Source organism: Eubalaena glacialis, chromosome 19, assembly GCF_028564815.1.
Source record: "Eubalaena glacialis isolate mEubGla1 chromosome 19, mEubGla1.1.hap2.+ XY, whole genome shotgun sequence".
NCBI classification, from domain to species: domain Eukaryota; kingdom Metazoa; phylum Chordata; class Mammalia; order Artiodactyla; family Balaenidae; genus Eubalaena; species Eubalaena glacialis.
In genome coordinates, this window is record NC_083734.1 from 62,684,022 (window position 1) to 62,704,516 (window position 20,495).

General features: G+C 41.0%; 1 protein-coding gene across 13 annotated transcripts in view; it reads right to left on the bottom strand.

Annotated features, from left to right (window-relative positions):
• CEP112 (centrosomal protein 112) overlaps positions 1-20,495 on the bottom strand; it is a 415,119-nt gene that overhangs the window by 142,425 nt on the left and 252,199 nt on the right. For all 13 annotated transcript variants that reach the window (XM_061177076.1, XM_061177069.1, XM_061177080.1 and 10 more), the window contains one exon: positions 17,606-17,833. In XM_061177076.1, coding sequence (XP_061033059.1) covers positions 17,606-17,833 — 228 coding nt within the window. The remainder of the gene's footprint in view (positions 1-17,605; positions 17,834-20,495) is intronic.

Genomic DNA, 20,495 nt, shown 5'->3' on the forward strand with positions numbered 1-20,495 from the left:
CACACATGGACAGTATATTGATTTTCAACAAAGCTGCAAAGGCGATTCAATACAGAAAAGATAGTCTTTTCAACAAATAGTGCTAATACAACTGAATCTTAATCTATATCTTGCACCAGTCCCAAAAATTGACTCAAAATGGAACATAAATATAAAACTTAAAACTACAAAACTTGTAAAAGAAAACAGGAGAAAACCCCTGTGACATTAAGTTAGGCAAAAATTTCTTAGATGTGACACCAAAAGCACTATCTATAAAAGAACAAAATGACAAACTAGACTTCATAAATATTAAGAACCTCTGCTCTTTGAAAGATATAGTTAAAGGAATGAAAAGAAGCCATTGACTATGAAAAGGGTTTTCAAATCACATATCTTATAAAGGACTTGTATCTAAAATACATAAAGAACTCTCAAAATTCAGTAATAAGAAAGTAAACAACTGAATATAAAATTAGAAAAACACTTAACTAAACACTTTACCAAGGAAGATATTCAGATGACCAATGCACACATGAAACGATGCTCAGCATTATTAGTTATTAGGGAAATACACATGCAATGAGATACACCTATTAGGATGGCTAAAGTAATATTACAAACTCAAGAATATCGAGTGCTGGTGAGGATGCAGAGCAACTGGAACTATTACACACTGCTGATGGGAATGCAGAATGATGTGACCACCGTGGAAAGACTGTCTGGCAGTTTCTAATACAGTTAAATATATTTACCATATAACTCAGCAATCCCACTCCTTGCTATTTACCCAAGTGAAATAAAACATTTATGTTCACACAAAATCTTTACATGAATGCTTAACAGTCCCAAAATTTCTCAACAAACTGGTACATCCATGCAATATTATTATTTAAAAACAAAAAACAAAAAACAAAACGAGCTACTGTGATACACACATGAATGAATCTCAAATGCATGATGCTAAAGGAAAGAATCAGACTCAAAAGGCTCAATATCGAATGATCCATTTATATGACACCCCGGAAAAGGCAAATCTATAGCTGCAGAAAACAGATGAGCGGGTACCAGGAGCTGGGGGCTAGGGGAAGGAACAGGGGCGACACCCAAGGTCTGGAGGAATATTAGAGCTGATGGAACAGTTATCTTGATTGTGGCGATGGTCTGTCAAAATCTGTGGAATTATACATAATCTGTATGTAAGTTATATCTTGATTAAAAAATATTTTAAAAAGAATGAAGAATTACAGGAGTATCGGAAAGAGCATGATTTCTTAGGAGCTGGTGTAGGAAGGAGGAGACGGACAGGCCACGTGTCTGAACGAGGAGGATGAGTTTGGTCTTCCAGGCAGAGGGAACTGCCCGTGTGGAGCCAGGAAGGGAGAGCGTTTACAGCCTGCTTGTTTACAGAGCGAGTTGTCTGGCCTGGGCACAGCACAGATGTGTCTGTGGTGGGGAGACAGTTAAAGGTAGGAGAAGACACCACTTCATACTCATTTTGATGGCTACTATAAAAACAAAAGAAACAAAGCAAAAACAAGTGTTGGCAATGATGTGGAGAAACTGGAACCCTTGTGCACTGCTGGTGGGAATGTAAAATGGTGCAGCAGCTACAGAAGACAGCACGGCAGATTTCTCAAGAAAGTAACAACAGAATTACCATATGATCCAGCAATTCCATTTCTCAATATATACCCAAAATAACTGAAAGCAGCAACTCAGACATCTGTATACCCATGTTCATAGCAGCATTATTCACAATGGCCAAAAGGTGGAAGCAACCCAAGTGTCCACTGATGGGATGAATGGGTAAACAACATGTGGTCTATACATACATACAATGGAATACTATTCAGCCTTGAAAAAAAAGAAATTCTGACATACGTTACAAGGTGGATAAAGCTGGAAGACAATATGCTAAGTGAAATCTGCCAGTCACAAAAAGACAAACGCTGTTTGATTCCACTCATGTGGGGTACCTAGAGTAGTAAGATACATAGAGACAGAAGATAAAATGGTGGTCTCCAGAAGCTGGGGGATGGGTAAACAGGGAGTTAGTGTTTAATGGGCATCGTATAGGTTTTGCAAGCAGAAAGAAGTTCTGGAGATGGATGGTGCAATAATTTAAATGTACTCAATGCCACTGAACTGTACACTAAAAAATTAAGGTAATTAAAATAAATAAGAAGGAAAAAAAGGAGAAAATAGAAGAGGAGAAATGAGGTTATATAAATCCTTGGTCAGAAAACTAAGGCGTTGTGGTAACTCACTTTGCCATGGGCAACGGCACCTGGAAGTTTTTAAGCATTAGTGGGAAACGCCATTCGCTCACAATCTACCTTGTCCTGAAGGTTCTGCCTGACGCTGTTCCTTGGTGCTTCTCAGGGCAGCTGTCCAACAGATCTAGACAGAGGCTCTGATTTCAGTCAAATGGAATCAGAGCTTCATTCCTTCCATTGTCCCCGCCTCATTAAAACAACTGTCTTTGAGGCGAGAGGCCGTTTTGACGTTGCCAGGGCCTGATCCAACCCAGCAATGAGATCTGTCTTTTAGGAAGACCCCTGCCCTGTGTCTCAGTCTTACCTTCTTCTCTTTGAGGCCAGATGGTCCTGTGTCCCTCAGGGGCCTCAGACTACCAGCCTGCTCTGTCTCGAGGGTGTCACCATGTTCTCCTTTCATCCCTACCAGACGCAGGGCTTGACTTTCCTTGAGAGACAAGGAGTCTAACACCAGAGAAGCCCACATTTCCTTTGACCCCCATGAAGATTCCAGAAGCTAAGATGAGAGCCTGATGAACAGGCTGCAGGACAGCCCTCTGCGGTGCTAATGAGGGCACAGCCGCCCTGCCCTGACAGAAAGATGAGTCAGGGGACAGGGATTCAGGCAGGGGCTACTGATGCCACAACGATGCTGCTCAGTTTCTGATGTAACTCATGTAACTGCTCATGTAACTCCAGGGCTGAGGACCAGCACATCCCTTTCTTTGTGGCTCTGGTCTCCCAGGGGCAGAAAATGGGAAGAAAGTTGAAGATGCCCTAGGGCCTACGGGCAGGGCAATAAGATAACTAGATGGTGACTTTTGTACATCACTGTTCAGTTTACAAAGTGGTTATAACATAGAACATTTAGAAAAAACTAAAAAATATAATTTAAAAACACATATAAACCCATCACACAAAGAAATGAGTTAGCATATTTCCATTTTTCCCCCTAAATGTAAGTTTATCTATGGCTTACTTTTTCTTAGTCTCACATCCCATATCAAATCCCTCAGAAAGTCGTGCTGGCTCCAACTCTAAAATATATCCAGAACCTGACCACCCGCGCTGGTGCCACTCTGGTCTAAGTCGCCACCTCTCAGTAGGGTTACTGCAGTGCCCTCATCATTGGCCTCTCGCCTGTGTTCTCACACGACTAGAATGACCTTTTCCAGCCTGAGTCAGATCACGGCACGGTACTCAGTTTTCTTCCATGCCTGCAGTTAAAGTCCTTACGACAGGCTCAAAGGGCCTGTGTGGTCAGGACCCCTGGGGTCCCCCAAACCTCATCTCCCATTTCCTCTCCCTGGGCTGCTCCACTCGCTTCACACTGGCTTCCCTGCTGTTCCTTGGCCGTGCCAGCCATGCTCCTGCCATGTCCTTGCACTGGCTGTTCACCCTGCCATAAATTTCTTCCTCCAAATACCTACAAGGCTGACTCAACCCTTTCACTGACCTTATCAGTGAGGCCAACACTGACCACACTATTTAAATGGTCCCAACTCTGGAACTTCAGAGCCTCCCTTAATTTTCTCTATCATTTTATTCAATAGCACTTAGACACTTTAAAAAATTCTATGTATGCTGCTTACATAGCATGTTCTTGGCTTAAGGTCTGTCTCTGCTGCTGGAATGTGAGCTCTGAGAAGGCAAGAATATCTGGCTCTTCGTTCATTGCTGTAGCAAGCGTCTAGGACCACAGAATAGGTATCAAATTCTAAAAGCATTACAAACGTGCCATTGCCTGCTAATTCCCCTTAGCATCAGTTCTTCTTTTTTAAATAATAATCCCCCCAACTTGTAATGTGCACATGCTAACAAGTCCCTGCTTCTGCAGGCGCAGCCCTAGGACTAAGATTTCTCCAGTGGAACGTGAGTGGGGATGACATATGCGATTGCCATGGCACCTCCTGAAAAGTACATTACTTGTCCTCATCTTCCTTCCCCCCTTCCTGCTGGTTGAGAAATGGTGACAACTGGAACCATTTAAGGCAGAGGTGGAAGCTCCACATTGAAGATGACAGAGCCATTCCACCAGCCAGCCTGGGTTCCTAAATGACCTAGTGGGACAGAACCATTTGTTCCCACCCCTGAACCAGACTGTGATGAGAGAGTGAAATAAACTCCCAATCTCACTTGTCCACGGTTTTGGGGTTCTTTTTTTACAGCAGCTTAGGCTCACTGTGAAGAATATGGAGAAGACTATATACAATTTTTCACTTTTGATTTATCAATATAGTGAATTATACTAATAGCATTCTTAATATCAAGCCATCTTTGCATTCCTGGAATAAAACCCATGTGATCATGGCATATGATGTTTTAAATGCACTATTAGATTCTATTGCCTAATATTTTATTTCATTTTTTAACAATATTCAGAGTGAGATTAATTTCTGTTTAGAGGATATCTTTCTGGGGTTTTAGTATCCGTATTATGCTAACCAGGAAAGATTACTACGTCAAAAGAGATAGATATTTTTAAAGTTAATAACTTAGGTTACTGAAGGCTTTCAGGAAGGTTGTACCAATTTATACTCACACTAACAGCGTTTTAGAGTATTTATTCACTGCATGCTTGGTATTTGGTATTATTAATTTAAAACAATACTTGGTATTATTAAAATAATGTGTTTATTCAATATATGCGAAGTAGCATCTTGTCTCAATTAGTGTTTCCTTGATTACTTGTGAAGATGCAGAAGTTTATTTAAGCCAACTGCACTTTTCCTAGTCATGTACATCATTTTTTTTCTGTATCCTGTAATGTATTCAATTCAACTCAGTTAGTTGACCACTTATAATCATTATTTAATCATCACAATATTGAATCAGGAAACCCTGCCTCACATAGCATGATTGCTTCCCTTCCATTATGAACAATGGTTAGAACAAGATGGGACTCTCAGCCCAGAGCTCTTCCACTGCACTATGCTCTGACACTCAACACCTAACGCCCATCAGCTCGCCATCTGCCCTCCCCTCACAGAGACTCTCTAAGCAAAATAAGGCAAGAGTGTGGATAGGGAGGCTCTGTCTCTTTACTCCAATTTCCTTAAGTCTCCTAATAAACTTTTGAGCTAAGTGCATTGAATGCTACTGAAATGTTAGTCTGGTGTGGAAAAAAACATCAGTAAAGGCTAGTTGGGGTATTAAAATAACTAGAGTCTAGTTATCTAAACCTAAGTTCAGTATTACTGTCAAAAAGGCACTCATTTAAAATATATGTATTCAGCATTATAATGTTTAATAATTAAGTCATAGGATATATAAAAAGAAAAGATGCCTCCTTTACATAAAAAGTACCTTCACAGTTAGGGTAATCATATAACTTAGCATGCAAGCTGGGACATGTTTAAGAGTGAAAGAGGCTGGGGAAACGTTAAATCATACAGGATACTGGGACAACAGGTATAAACAGGGACTTTCCTGGGCAAATTGGGATGTATAGGCTCATTATTTATGGTAAACTATCAAGATACTGCCATAAATTATTATTTATGTTGTTATTTGTAATCATGTCATCATTGATGAAGATACTAATGAAACAGATTTTTTCATTTTATTTTCTTCAGTGTTATGAAAAGAAGATGCCCTGTCCAATAAGACTCCTATAAGTTTGGCCATGAAGCTGAAAGAATCAAAAAGGATTGTACAATTATCATTACTAATCTTAAACACACACACACACACATACACACAAAGAGAAACTCTGACAACAACAATTATTAGTAAGGAGATTGAATCATTAATCAAAAAACTCCCAACAAGCAAAAGTCCAGGACCAGATGGCTTGACTGGTGAATTCTACCAAACATTCAAAGAGATTTAATACCTATCCTTCTCAAACTTTTTCAAACAATTTAAGAGGAAGGAATCCTTCCAAACTCATTTTACAAGGCCAGCATTACTCTGATACCAAAACCAGACAACGACACCATAAAAAAGAAAATTACAGGCCAATATCCCTGATGAACACAGATGCAAAAATCCTCAACAAAATATTATCAAACCAAATTCAACAATACATTAACAGTATCATACACCATGATCAAGTAGGATTTATTCCAATGCAAGAATGGTTCATAATTCTAATGGTGCATAAGGTGATGACACACCACTTTAACAAAATGAAAGATAAAAATCATTGATCATTTCAACAGACGCAGAAAAAGCATCTGACAAAATTCATTTATAAAAGCTCTCAACAAAGAGGGAATGTACCTCAACATAATAAAGTCTGTGTATGACTATCATATACAACCGTGGAAAGCCAAAAGCTTTTTCTCTAAGATCAGGAACAAGACAAGGATACTCACTCTGATCACTTTTATTTACCATAGTATTGGAAGTCCTAGCCACAGCAATTAGGCAAGAAAAAGAAATAAAATGTATCTAAACTGAAAAGGAAGAAAAACTGTCACTGTTTACAGATGACATAATACCATATATAGAAAACCTTAAAGACTCCACCAAAAAATTGTTAGAACTAATAAATGAATTCAGTAAAGCTGCAGGATATAAAATTAATATACAGAAACCTGTTGTGCTTCTATACACTAATAATGAACTATCAGAAAGAGAAATCAAGAAAACAATCCCACTCACAATTGAATCAAAAAGAATAAAAACCTAGGAATAAGTTCAGCCAAAGAGGTGAAAGACCTGTACACTGAAAACTATAAAACACTGCTGAAGGAAATTAAAGAAGACACAAATAAATGGAAAGATATTCCGTGCTCATGGATTGGAAGAATTAATACCATTAATATGTCCATACTACCCAAAGCAATCTACATATTTAATGCAATCTCTACCAAAATTCCAGTGGCATTTTTCACAGAACTAGAACAAATAATTCTAAAGATTGTGTGGAAACACAAAAGATCCCGAATAGCCAAAGCAATCTTGAGAGAGAAGAACAAAGTTGGAGATATCATGCTCCCTGGTTTCAAACTATACTACAAAGCTATAGAAATAAAAAATAGTATGGTATTGGTATAAAAACAGACCTACAGATCAGTGGAACAGAATAGAGAGTCCAGAAATAAAACCACACATGTATGGTCAATTTAAGACATAGGAGGCAAGAGTATACAATGAGGAAAGGACAGTCTCTTCAATAAGTGGTGCTGGGAAAACTGGACAGCTACATGCACAAGAATGAAACTGGACCACTATCTTACACCACATACAAAAATAAACTCAAAATGGGTTAAAGACTTGTAAGACTTGAAACCATAAGAATCCTGGAAGAAAACATCGGCGGTAAGCTTCTAACATCAGTCTTAGCCGTGTTTTTTTGGATCTGACCCCAAAGGCAAGGACAACAACAGCAAAAATAAACAAATGGGACTGCCTCAAACTAAAAAGCTTCTGCAGAGCACAGGAAACAATCAACAAAATGAAACGGCAACCTACTGAATGGGGAAGGTGTTTGCAAATTATATCTGATAAAGGGTTAATATCCAAAATATATATAAAGAACTCATACAATTCAACAATAAAAACCAAACTAATTAAAAAATGGGCAGAGGATCTAAATAGACATTTTTTCAAAGAAGACATACAAATGGCCAAGAGACACATGAAAGGATGCTCAACATCACTAGTAATTAGGGAAATGCAAATCAAAACTACAATGAGCTATCACCTCACACCTGTCATGATAGCTATTATCAAAAAGACGAGAAATACCAAATGCTGGCAAGGATGTGGAGAAAAGGCTACATGTGTACACTGTTGGTGGGAATGTAAATTGGTGCAGCCACTACAGAATATGAGAAATTAAAGATATAACTACCACATGATCCAGCAATTTCACTTCTGGGTATCTACTTGAAGAAAATGAAAACAGTAATTTGCAAAGATATATACTCCTCTATATTCATTGCAGCATTATTTACAATAGCCAAGATACGGAAACAACCTAAGTAGCCATCAATGGATAAAGAAGACGTGGAATACTACTTAACCATAAAAAGAAAGAAATCTTGCCACGTGCAACAACATAGATAGACCTTGAGGGTTTTATGCTAAGTGAAATAAATCAGACACAGAAAGACAAATAGTGCATGATTTCACTTATATATGGAATCTAAAAAGCAAAACAAAACCCAGACCCATGGATATAGAGAATAGTTTGATCGGTTGCCAGAGGGGAGTGGAGGTTGAGGGGCAAGATGAAGTGGGTGAAGGGGATTAAGAAGTACAAACTTCCTGGGCTTCCCTGGTGGCGCAGTGGTTGAGAATCTGCCTGCCAATGCAGGGGACACGGGTTCGAGCCCTGGTCTGGGAAGATTCCACATGCCGTGGAGCAACTAGGCCCGTGAGCCACAATTACTGAGCCTGCGTGTCTGGAGCCTGTGCTCCACAACAAGAGAGGCCGCGATAATGAGAGGCCCGCACACCGCGATGAAGAGTGGCCCCCACTTGCCACAACTGGAGAAAGCCCTCGCACAGAAACGAAGACCCAACACAGCCATAAATAAATAAATAAATAAATAAATAAAAAAGAATCACATCCTCTCTCGGATAACTAAAAAAAAAAAAAAAAAAGAAGTACAAACTTCCAGTCATAAAATAAGTAATAAATTAAATAAAATAAACAATGGGGATGTAATGTATAGTATGGGGAATATAGTCAATAATACTGTATTAACTTTGTATGATGACAGATGGTAACTAAACGTATCGTGGTGATCATTTCGTAATGTAGAGAAACATTGAATCATTATGTTGTACACATGAAACTGATAAAATATTGTACGTCAAGTATACTTCAAATAAATAAATAAATAACACTCCTATAGGTTTGGCCACGAAGCCAAAAGGATCAAAAGAACTGTACAGTTATCAATACTAACCTTAAACACACACACACACAAAAGGCTTTGGGCACAAATACCTGCTCATTTACTTGCTCCCGTTTCTCTTAGTTTGGGTATCAGTCTCTGAAACAGCAAGTAAACTGCTCTACTTTCAATAACTTATCTATTACTATCACTTGCTGCACTGACCTAAGAGTTTTTTCCTTCATTGTAGGTAAATATTTTTCCCTTAAGAACGTCCAAAAAGTATAAAACCAACAACAACTGGTGAGTGGCAGAACTCCCATTTATACTGGTGCGATTAGAGTATTAGAAAGTTAGGCTACAGAATGACAAGGGGGGTTAATCTTGGAAACTTTAAATGTTTACTTTAAAAATAAACAATGATTCATTTATAATTCTAGATTTTATTTTCAAATAATCCCTAACATAAAATACACTGTCTTTTAATTTCCTCCTAGTAAAACTTAGCTCTCTAGCCTAGGAAAGCTAGCCTTTGAAGTGAAGCTACTGCTTTGCTCTCGCAGATCTGCTGGAAAACAGGAGCCCTCTGCTACAGGAAGCAGAGGTAGAGGGGCTGCAAGAGGTTCTCAGGGAAACGGTGGGAGCTGTGCATCAGGCAGCAGCGCTTCTCCACCTCGTCCGCCCGCGACTCTGCAGCCCACGCAGGAGAGGGCGGTAAAACCTTGGCAACGTAACTATTCAAGCATGAATGATGACAGATCCTCTGCTACTTCTGCTGAATAAGCAGATACCCCAGATACGATTCCAGGAAACAGGTGCCTCGCATCAGAATCCGAAGAAGTGGGAGAAAGCTGGACATTGATGTTAAACTGAGTCTCAAAGGAACACACGGTTCCTCTTGTTACACAGAGATACATTAACTGATCGAACTCAAATATTTGGCTTGGACTGATTTGTATGTATTGTCAAAATGACAAAAAAGTCTTAGCTTTTGTATAAGACATAGCCCCTTTCACCATTCAAAGAAGGTTTACAATTGAGGCCATCTGAAGATACTTTAAAATTCTAAACCTTAATATAAATGAACACCAATCCATCATATTCAAATTACGAACACACCCAAAGTTTTCCAAGTTTCCATTTATGCAAGTTTTTTCTTTTCCAGATTAATTTATTGTTACTTTTAGAGGTATCATTAGAGTCCATTATACCAAGCTGTGGGTTAAAAACCCAGAAGAAAACACCGACCTGAAGTTCATCAACATTTGTGGAATACTGTAAAAATCAAACGGGATGTTGTTTGTCAATCAATTTTTATAAATCTGAACTGTTTGAGAATCATATTTAAAAATTTAAGGATACAAACTTCACATTTTTAGCAAAGGAGAAACTCAGGGAAAAGATCAAAGTAAAAAGAACAGAATTCAGATTAGAAATCCATTTTAAGCCAAAATGACGTCTTCATAAGTTAATATTAATCCTTTAATTATAAATTTCAAAGGTTTAAGTAGTTTCTATGACCTTAGCTTTGAATAATTGTACCATATGGAGCTTTTCTTAAATTTGAAAAAGATGCTGAATTGTTGCTCAAAGCCTTTTAATGACTTCAGGCTGGCAGAATTCCAGTATAATCCTTCAGATACCATTAAAATTACAGACCAGGAGCCCAAGCGGGTAAGTACTATGTCAATTTCATAAGAGCTTTTTACTTAGTACAGTGTGGAAAATGCTTGATGTGTTCATATATTTTAAAATATCAAATCGTGAAGCTTAAAACAACTACTTATACTGGAGACTTCACAAAGGAATTGATAGATTACACTAAACACAAATAAGAATTTTGTGTATCATAAAATTAAATGACAAAATTAAAAGGCAAATACCAAAAGTACCTGCCACAAAGAGCTTCATCATCCTAAACATAAACAAGTTTATATAAGGTGATGATGATAACACTAGGACATTAACAGAAGAGAAACTGACAAAGGAGGTGAACAAGCACTTCTCAGAAAATGAAACACGAATAACAAATCTACTATATATGTTCAGTCTCACTCTTAAAAATGCAAATTAGAAACAATTAATGTTTTTCACCACCCCCCTCCCCAAATCAAAGAAGAGGTTTAATATTAAGGACTGTCTAGATAAAACAGATATTCTGTTGGGGAAAATACAAATTAGTACAACCGTTTTGAAAAGCAATTTGACCCTGTAATTCTACTGGGATCTTAAACTAAGGGGGAAAAAAATGGAAATGTTGACAAAATTTGATGTATGAAGATGTTAATTTTTGCATCAATTTACATAAAAATGTTTAAAGCTAAATGTTTAAAAATAAAGGAATTTCACAATAAATCATGCTACATCCATAAAACACAGTATTATGAAAAAATGAAAACTACATTTTCAAAGAATTCCAAATGACATTGGAATATTATTAGCATAGCTCTTAAAAAAATCAAAAGGCGGGCTTCCCTGGTGGCGCAGTGGTTGAGAGTCTGCCTGCCAATGCAGGGGACACGGGTTCGAGCCCTGGTCTGGGAAGATCCCGCATGCCGCGGAGCGGCTGGGCCCGTGAGCCACAGTTGCTGAGCCTGCGCGTCTGGAGCCTGTGCTCCGCAACAAGAGAGGCCGCGATGGTGAGAGGCCCGCGCACCGTGATGAAGAGTGGCCCCCGCTTGCCGCAGCTGGAGAAAGCCCTCGCACGGAAACGAAGACCCAGCACAGCCATAAATAAAATAAATAAATAAATTAAAAAAAAAAAAAAAAAAAAGCAAAAGGCATAGCTGTTTATTTAGTATGATCTCAGTCAGCTAAGTTAATATAGCTATTTTATATACATATTAAATTACTACTATTGGTTATCTCTGGGTGGTGATAGTAACAGAGAATTTTACACCTCTCTATTTCCCATATTTTCTAAAATATCTTCTATTTCAAGAAAGGCTATTTTTAAAATAGCTGAATAGATTTCTGAAAGAATGGTAAATTTTAAATACCAAAGTTTTAATCAAACACCTGAGAGTTACCCACTACCATCATTTAGTAATAATGTTCTTTAATTTTTCAGAGGTTCATATTTTATGGACTTTGTTTCAATTTGGTTTGAAAAGATTTTAAAAGGCTGGAAAAGCAGCTTTCACTTTGCAAATGTCAATCATTTATTCTCTTGGATTCTCTATTTCAAGTATTTTGACCTTGTGGAGGTATTTCATGTTTCTCTTAACTCAGAGCCATTGAAGATATCACTGGGGTCTAAATCGCTGCTGACAGAAACTCAGGGAGATCTGGACTTCGGAATTCTTTTATAACCTTAACATTGTAAGTGCTACTGAAACAACCCAGACCCACAGGGAAGGTTACATTTAGATTATTTATTATTCTGGGGTTATTCTCTCCTCTTTGAACCTCAACTTTATACTTAATGAGAGAAAATCAATTTCCAAATCCCTCAATTCTCACTGGATTTTGAAACACTAGCAAATATTTTAACTTTCAGATTTATTTAAAAATGATAAAACATTAAACCTTTTATAAGACATAGTGAGAAGAATTCAAGTAACATGCACGATGACACAACAGGCTAGCAAGGGAATTATCTATCAGTTCATTAGAGCTAATTCAAATTTTTATAGTGAGAACTCAAATATCTATTAATTTTTAAAACTATCTTTAAAAAATGTTATGCTTTGCATTTAACTTACTAATATGAAGGGAATTACAACAATAAAAAATGAATATTTGAATATAAAGATGTATCTTGTCCTACCCAAAGTACATATAATGGGTTGAAACCAAATTTGGATGAATCAATAGCAATTTTTAATTTATTCATATTACCATTCACAGTAGCAGAAACTGTAGAACTGAATTTCTAAGTTCATCATCATTCTTTTATTCACTTAACATTTATGAATGCCTACTTTGTACGAGGCACCATGCATGATCCTGAAGCTTTGGAAACGAATATTTCACAAGGACTGTTTCAGGGAACTCACAGTTCTGTTCTTCACTGCGTGGGGAACTCCTTCAACTAGTTAAGGAAAAATATTCATCCATGGGAAGTGCAAATTACTCCTCGCATCAAGAGCAGAGCACTTGTATCTTATATGGACTTCGGAACTCATGGCACTAACATGGCAACTTAATGCTCTCCTCCTGTCCCCCAGACCCTCCTGATGCCACCAAGGGCCTGCATTCTAATTCATTATCCACGTCAGCTAAAATCACTCCACTTAAAGCCCGCTTCTATCTTCCTGTATGACTTGTGTTCTCCGTTCAGCTCAGGGCATTCCACTCTTCCAGACTCGCCCCGCCACGCTCTGTTCTCTCCCTGCAGAACCCCGATCCCACCCGCGCACACTCCCTCCATCCCCTTCCTTCAGCGGCGTCCCAGCCGGCTGCTCAGCCTGCAGCCTGGGGGCCCCACTCGTCCTGAAATTCCTCACTGCACAGACTGCGGTGATGCTCTACGAAGGATCCAGACGACATCAGACAGAAGCTCTTCTCAAGTCTCGCCACAGACTCCTTTGTATCCTTCCCAATTCTCTCCTTCCTTCTTCCCCCTAGAAAGTCACGGCTCCTGCCATTCCCCCCTTAACACACACAGGTGAGCACCTACCACGGGCCAAGTTTTCTAGACACCGGCAGTACAGAAATGAACGCGATAGACAAGGCCCTGCTAATGAGGTTATGGTCTAAGGGGGGGTGGGCGCTGAAAATAAACAAGTGAAAAACTGAAGACGCATTCAGAGAGTGAGACGAGCTGTGAAGACCTCGGGAGGTGCTGAGGAGGGAGGGGGACAGGACGTCAGCTAGAGGTGGGGCCGCAAGGAGAGCGGGGGGCGAGCGGGAGGACGACCACGAGAACACGTGCGCGAGGGCATCCCAGGCGGGGGAAAGCGGGGCGGGTCCCCAGGGCAGACCCCTGCCTGCTGCGCTCGCGCCCGCACGGCTCAGGTCACGAGCATCGGTGCTCCACGGGTCTCTCGTCTTCCCTCTTCCTCTTCCGCGCATTTCCAGGCGCTTCCCACCTAAGCGCCCTCCCTAACTCCGCTGCTCTCCGGACGACACCTCCCTGGAGCGCCAGGCTCTCCCTCACCTCCATCTCCTCGCTGCCCCCTCCCTGACCCCTGCAGCCGGGCTCCGTCCACACGTCCACACCGTAACGGGCAGCGCTCCGTCCAAGGTCATCAACGATCCTCAGTTTCAAATCCTGGGGCCCTTCTTTCACCCTCCTCCTTCCGGGTTTTCTGTCACATTCTTGGCAAGCCTCCTTTCCAAATACTCTCTTCCTTCATTCCCATGAAAATGCCTTCTTCTTGCATCCCTCTTACCTTAACGACCCTTCCTGGACTGTCTCTCTGACTTCACCGATAAAGCCCGCCCCAGCTGCTGGTTTTCGGTCTGTTCTCTCCCTGCGCAGGCCCCATTCTGGAGCTACTCCCCCGGTCCCGCTCTTCCTAGGATTATCTACAAACGTCCCTTCGATCGCAAGGGAACGTCACGGCTGGGTTCAAACGCAACTGACATCCATAACCGACTTCATCCTCTTCCCCAGACCAGAAACTGCGACATTCCCCATTCATCCAGGGTGGGGTTTACACCTCGCAAGTCTAATCGGTGCCCTGGCTGGGCTGCCCCTCAAACACGCCTCCTCTGGCCCGTGCTCACCACTAGGCCCCCACCACATTCCCGTACCTCTGAGGGGCCCTCGGGGACCTGTCACCTGGATTAATCCAGTCCTGCCAACTACCTCTACTCCACGGCATCTTAGAAAGAGTCTCCTGATAATCACTTGGATCCTGACACTTCACGGCTTAAAAACCTTCAGTAGCTCCTCCCTGCTACCCCACGAAGCCTGAACACTTAGCACGGCTTTGGAGGCCTTCGGCGACCCCCGGCCATCTTTAGGCTCGTCACTAACCACCCTCCCTCGTTAACCGCTGTGCCACGTAAACGGGCTTGTTGGCTCTCGCTGTTGTTATTCCTGTGGCTTAGAACCTACTAGCAAAATCCTACACAGTACCCGTGTCCAGTTCACGTGACATCCATCTCTTCCAGGTAATTTCCCCTGACTTCCTTAATAGAAAATCATTTCCCCCCAGTTCACACTCTACCTTGCATTACAGTTATCTGTGTGTGTCCTGCAGCCACTACTGTTTTATAATCTCCTTAAGGACAGTGCCTTTTTTTCCCTTTTTCTGTGTAGCCCCAAAGTGCCTGGGATAATGCCTTTGAGATATAGAAAATATTCAAGAAATACTTGCCAAAGAAATTTCCAATGGCTTCTAATACTAATTTCTTTTATTATCTGTAACCTGTCAGTTCGTTAGTAACACATATAAACCTATACTTGAAAAATTCATCTCCTATTAAAAAGAAACCTTTAGGGCTTCCCTGGTGGCGCAGTGGTTGAGAGTCTGCCTGCCAATGCAGGGGACGCGGGTTCGAGCCCTGGTCTGGGAAGATCCCACATGCCGCGGAGCGACTAGGCCCGTGAGCCACAATTACTGAGCCTGCGGGTCTGGAGCCTGTGCTCCGCAACAAGAGAGGCCACGATGGTGAGAGGCCCGCAGACCGCGATGAAGAGTGGCCCCCACTTGCCGCAATTACAGAAAGCCCTCGCACAGAAACGAAAACCCAACACAGCCATAAATAAAAAAAAAAAAAAAAAAAAAAGAAACCTTTAAAATGTGAACACATGATTCAAGAAAATGAAGGCCTAAACTGTATGTTTTGTAAGTCTGGCTTTACTATGTCCAGTGTTCTAAAAAATCGAGGTGCATTGGTACCGTGCCATTTAAGCACACTTACTTGGAGACACTTTGAACTTCTGGCGGCAGTGAGCAGAGCTGAGGTGCGGCGTGCGTCAGTTCCCAGCAGCCTCCCCATCGGTCTCTCCTGGGCGCTTGTCAGGGGGCTAAAACTGCTCGGTATCAGGACATTCCCCACTTCCTGACACCTTGTAGACTTTAGCATCAAACAGCATGATTCTGCACTGCTCTGATGGAGTGACCACTAGCATCCGCACTGGGGGGACGAAGGCCCCTCAGCCAGGTCGTGTCCCTGTGGCCTGCGCAGCTCTTGCCGTCTCTCTCAGCAAAGGGCACGTAACTCCGCTCACTTTGTGGCTCCAGCAAGTCGCCTTGGAATCACGCTGGGCGACTCACTCACACGTTCTCTCTCCCTCCGCCTCTTCCCCGACCCCCGACTCCCACGTCTGAATGCAAAGCAGATCCCGTCAGCTCTGCCTGCAGACCATCAGACCGTAACCCAGCCGGACCCGTGTACCACCTTCAGTGCTACTGGCCAAGCCCAGCATCTCTCAACTCTGGTCTAAATCACTGCAATAGATTTTGAACTAGTCTCCCCACTTCCACCTTCACCCTCGGCAGGCGGGCGTGGTCCGAGAGCCTGTGCAAACGCGTCGGGTCATATCAGTCCTCTGCTCCAAACCCGCCAGGCTTCCTCTACTTATGGGGGTCAAAACCAAGCCCTTGCAGTGGCCTCCACAGCCCTACGGGGCCCGGTCCGTCCCCAGAGGCCTCGTCCTTGACCTCAGCCCCTCGTCCTCCCCTCCTCCGTCATCTTTCCCAGCCACACCGGCCTCCTCGCGGTCCCTCCAGGAAGCCAGGCTCACTCCTGCCTCTTCACTCCTGCCTCTCCAGAGCCCTCTTCCGGTTTATCCCTGGGTTCGGAGCCAGGCTGCCACGGGCCCAGTCTGCTGAAATCTGACCCTCAGGTAAATGACGGTACTGCTGCAAAGTGAGCACCTTAGGGCCACCATCCAGGTGAAATCAGCGGAGCAGCACCTAGAATGGCGTGGTATGCTCTATGGAGGCTTCATATTTAACGATCAAGAAGAGGTAGGAAAAAAATAAAATTAGAAGATTCTTCAATTACCCTTTCCAAGTGTCTTGATCCCAGGATAGAGGCTGGTCTTAAAGAACTCAAGGGGCAGTTGACGGTTGTGACGATTAATAGCAATTCACTTTTACTACCTGATTAAGATATTTACACTTTTCCAGAACATCAAAAGAACAAATATTTGAGGCTGTCTCTGGAATATAAGTTAACTCAAAATGTGTAAACATTATATCGACATATATTTCAAAAATGTGTAATTCTAAAGAAAGTTCTTAATTTGAAATATCAATCTGGGAAAATATGTCATCATCTATGGGACACATAAAAAACTGTAAAATCTAGAAATGACTATTAGACCACATAAGAAAGATCTGACACCTAGTCTTACCTGAGGAAAACTCAAGGTTACAGCCCCAATACTCCTAACCAGTATAATATTTGATAATATTATAACACTTCTCACAATGTATATTTAATAGCTATGGAAGGGATATTCCATACAATCCCCTCCCCAAAAGTCAAGGGAAAAGTCAGGAAACTCCCTGAGACATACAGCAAGACACTTAGATTGCTCGTTTGAATGGTTTATAAACTGGAGAGTAATTCTAAGTCCACCACCTCTTGGAGATTAAATATAACGGTGGCATCCGTGGATTTCAAACACGGGTCTCGCCTGTCTATAAAACGTCCAGGTGGGCACCTTACCTTTTCCAGTGTCATCTCTGTCTCGGCGGCATGAGTCTTTTCCAGCTCTGTTTTCATCTTTTCTGACTCAGCCTGCAGCTTGCTGACAGCAGCCTCATGGCCCCGAGCAGCCCTTTGCTTCTCCTCACGAAGAAGACCGAGCTCCACCAGCTGCTGCTTTCGCTGGGAGTTCACGCTGATCAGCTCTTCTCTCAACTTGTGGACTTGTGCCTCCATGTCAGCAATAACCTTGTTTTTAAAATGGGAAAATGGTCAGAGGATATGACCAGGAGAGCCGTACAAGAAGAAGTGCAAAAGGCTACCAAACAAAGAAAGTTCACTGCCTCCTTCCTCCTGCTTCCCTCCTTCTCCAATCCCATGCCACCCCTTCCAGCTCAGACAGAGATCCTACCTAAAATCGTTTACTATATACATCGTTTAGTTTTATTTGTTTCAAATACCTATGCAAATGGAATATTACATGTATTCTTCTGCAACTTGCTTCTTCAAATAGGCAACATTATGTTTCTAAGATTCGTCTAGTACTTGCTACTGTATTTTTTGTTTTTATTTCATTGATTTCTGCTCTTATGTTTGTTATGTCCCTCATTCTACATTCTTGGGTTTTTTATTCTTCTAACTTCTTATCTTGGATATTTAACTCATTTATTTTTATCCTTTCTTCTTTCCTGATTTATAAACTTAAGACTATAAATACCGCTCTACTATTGCTTAAGTTTAATCTCTTAGGTTTAGATACACGACATTTTCATTACCATTTAATTCAAAACATTTTGAACTTCCATTTTTATTTTTTTCTTTGACTTATGATCTACTTAGAAGTATGTTTCTTAATTCCCAAACCTATGGGGTATACTAGTTTCCTAGGGCTGTCCCAACAAAGTACGAAAAGCTGGGTGGCTTAAGACAACGTTTACTCTCTCAGAGTTCTAGAGGCTACAAGTCTGAAAGCAAGGTGCTGGCAGGGCTGGCTCCTTCTGGAGGCTCTGAGGCAGAGTCTCTCCCACGCCTCTCTCCCAGCTTTCGGTGGCTGCTCGCCATCCTTGCCTTCTCGATGCATCGCTCCAGCCTCTGCCCCCATCTCCTCGTGGCTGTGCTTGTGTGTCTGTACCTCTGTGTCAAATTTCCCTCTTCTTATAAGGACAATGGTCACCTTGGACTTAGGGCTCCTCCTAATTGAGCATGACCTCATTTAACTTGATTACATCTGCAAAGACCCTATTTCCAAATAAGGTCACACTCCCAGCTTCCGGGTGGATATGAAATTTTAGGGGGAAAACAACCAACTTAGGATGTGAAGTTTAATGACTGTCGTTTTGTTATTCACTTCTAAGTGCATTGTGGCCAGAGAATGTACTCTATACTACATTATTTCTTTGAAAATTTTTGAGATTGCTTGATGGCCAGTTGTACAATTTTTAAAGCTTCATGAATGACTGCTATGAAATATATATTGTATACATTCAGAAGTTGTTGGGTGCCGTGTTCCACACAAATCCATTAGCTCAAACTTGTTTATTATGTGTTGAAATCTTCTATATCTTACTGATTTTTGTCTTTACTTGAGCTATTGATTATTTAAAGCTGTGTGCTACAGGGAGGGGGAAGGGTAAGCTGGGACGAAGTCAGAGAGTGGCATGGACGTATATACACTATCAAATGTAAAATAGAGAGCTAGTGGGAAGCAGGCGCATAGCACAGGGAGGTCAGCTCGGTGCTTTGTGTCCACCTAGAGGGGTGGGTTAGGGAGGGTGGGAGGGAGACGCAAGAGGGAGGAGATATGGGGATATATGTATACATATAGCTGATTCACTTTGTTATACAGCAGAAACTAACACACCATTGTAAAGCAATTATACTCCAATTAAGATGTTAAAAAATAAAATAAAATAAAAAATAAATAAATGGGGCATTTAGTCCAATGTAGTCCATTAGTTTGTACATGCTAACACATTTTCCTTTATTTTTTCTCTTATTTTGTGCTGTTTGCCCTATGTTTTGTATGTTTTGTTTTTCTCCCCCCCTTTTCCTTCTTTTATTCTAAATGAATAAATGTTTTCCTCCTTCAATTTTCTTCTCCTCTCTGGTTTGGAAGTGATGCACTATATTTTCTTTAGTGCTCACAGTAAGAGGCCTCAACACCCATGTTTCACTTATCAAATTTTAAAGTTAATTATTTTTTATATGCTCTTAAACAACAAAAGAAACTTAGGACATTTTAAGTCCTGTGGCAGTCTCCCATATTTATAGGCTAGAGTTGTTATTTTCAGTTTATTTCGTTTTTATGAACTCAATATTGCTAATTATTCAGCAGCTGCTTAGATATATCCATATATTTCCCCCTGTCTTGTCTCCTCATTCCTTCTTGCAACTCTGACCTTCCATACAAGCATTTGCCTTTAGCCCCAAGTGCACCCTTTAAGTTCTTTAAAGAAGTTCAGTGGCAAGCACTCTCAGTTTTCACTAATCTGAAAATATTTTTAGGGGTGTTGTTGAAAAGTCAGCTGCTATTCATTGGAAGATAATTTGTTTTTGTCTCTCTGGCTGCTTTTAAGATCTTCTCTTTGTGTTTTGTATTCTCCAATTTCTTAATTTCTCGAAGTGTAGATATGTTTTTATTTATTCTGACTGGGGCATGCTCCTCCTCTGGATCTGGTTTTATAACCACTGCAAAACTCTCAGGCTTAACCTATTAATTTAATGTCTCTGTTCCATTCTCTCTCCACTCTTTATGAACTCACATGATGTACACAGATCTTCCCATTCTTTCATTTCATCTAACCTCTCTTTCATATTTTCCATCTTTTCCTCTCGCCTACATTCTAGACATTTTCTGTGTGTAATCTGCTCTCAAATCCATTCAGATTCTGAATTTCAGTTGTTTTGTTTT